The sequence below is a fragment of the Sinocyclocheilus grahami genome, unplaced genomic scaffold (genome assembly GCF_001515645.1).
Source record: "Sinocyclocheilus grahami isolate Dianchi unplaced genomic scaffold, SAMN03320097.WGS_v1.1 scaffold5971.1, whole genome shotgun sequence".
In the NCBI taxonomy this organism is placed as follows: domain Eukaryota; kingdom Metazoa; phylum Chordata; class Actinopteri; order Cypriniformes; family Cyprinidae; genus Sinocyclocheilus; species Sinocyclocheilus grahami.
Genome location: NW_015510521.1, coordinates 1,611 through 2,863, shown reverse-complemented (window position 1 = coordinate 2,863; position 1,253 = coordinate 1,611). Strand labels below are relative to the sequence as shown.

The 1,253-nt window shown below is 36.3% G+C and overlaps 1 protein-coding gene across 1 annotated transcript in view; it reads right to left on the bottom strand.

Annotated features, from left to right (window-relative positions):
• The window catches only part of LOC107577409 (ras-related protein ORAB-1-like), a 10,195-nt gene extending 8,998 nt beyond the window's left edge, over positions 1-1,197 (bottom strand). The window contains exon 1 of the mRNA XM_016263491.1: positions 982-1,197. Within this exon, the coding sequence (XP_016118977.1) occupies positions 982-1,197 (216 nt within the window). The remainder of the gene's footprint in view (positions 1-981) is intronic.
• Positions 1,198-1,253: the final 56 nt, after the last annotated feature.

Genomic DNA, 1,253 nt, shown 5'->3' with positions numbered 1-1,253 from the left:
CTAATTTATTGAGATGCACCTGTATTTCATACATTTAAAAAAAAAAACAATTTTTAGGACCATTTCCACCCAAACAGTTTGCGTTTTACTGAATGTTTGAGTTTTTTATTTTTTTATCTCTTATTATTCTCATTGATGATTCTAATTAGATTCTTATTAAAGGAATAGTTCAACCCCCAAAAATGAAAATTTGCTAAAAAACATAACACCCTCATGTCATTCAAAATGTAGATGAGTTTGTTTCTCTATCAGATCAGATTTGAAGAAATGTATCATTGCATCACTTGCTACCAGTGGATCCTCTGCAGTGAATGGGTGCCGTCAGAATGAGAGTCCAAACAGCTGATAAATACATCACAATAGTCCACAAGTAATCTATACAACTCCAGTCCATCAATTAAAGTCCTGTGAAGTGAAAAACTGCATATTGATAAGAAACATTTCCCTCCTGATTTAGACGAGACACATTTTTACTGGAGAAGGCAACATTATAGATAGAGAACTCGTATTTTAGCCTGAACCAATGGTTTGAAGTTAAAAATATCTCAATGATGTCTCAGTGATTTGACACACAGCTTTCAACCTCACGAATTGATGTTGATGGATTGGAGTTGTGTTGATTACTATAATGTTTTTATCAGCTGGTTGGACTCTCATTCTGACGGCACCCATTCACTGCAGAAGACGCATTGGTGAGCAAGTGAAATTTCAGCAAATGTTCATTTTTGATTTATTTTGTTTTTATTATTATTTACTTTGCAGTAAGGTTATGAAAATTGGGGCCAGAAATGTGCTCAATGTTCTATGCGCAAAAACTGTTTTTCTTCTGATTTGACAGGTGTTGGGAGTTTCACCAGTGTATTTGTAATTATACAAATTGAACTTATGAAAAAACAGTGATGCATTTTACAACAATTCTCTGAATTACACTGTTGACAAGTACTGTATAAATACTGTATTAGAAGCATAAATTGGACTGACCACATCACTCTTGGTGGTATAGAAGAAGTCAGACAGACTCTCTATGGCCATCCACCTTACAGGCATGTTAACATCCATATTCTTCTGCCTATAGTAGTTACTGGAATAGATCTTCTTAGACAGGCCAAAGTCAGCCACACAGACATGTAGATCATCCCCCAACCATGGGAACATCACCATAGCGGGTCGCTTTGAGGAAGCTGTGTAGATCTCCATGTTTCATGAACGGAAGAATAACAAGCAGTACATGGATGGAGGACTCCGGATCCCGC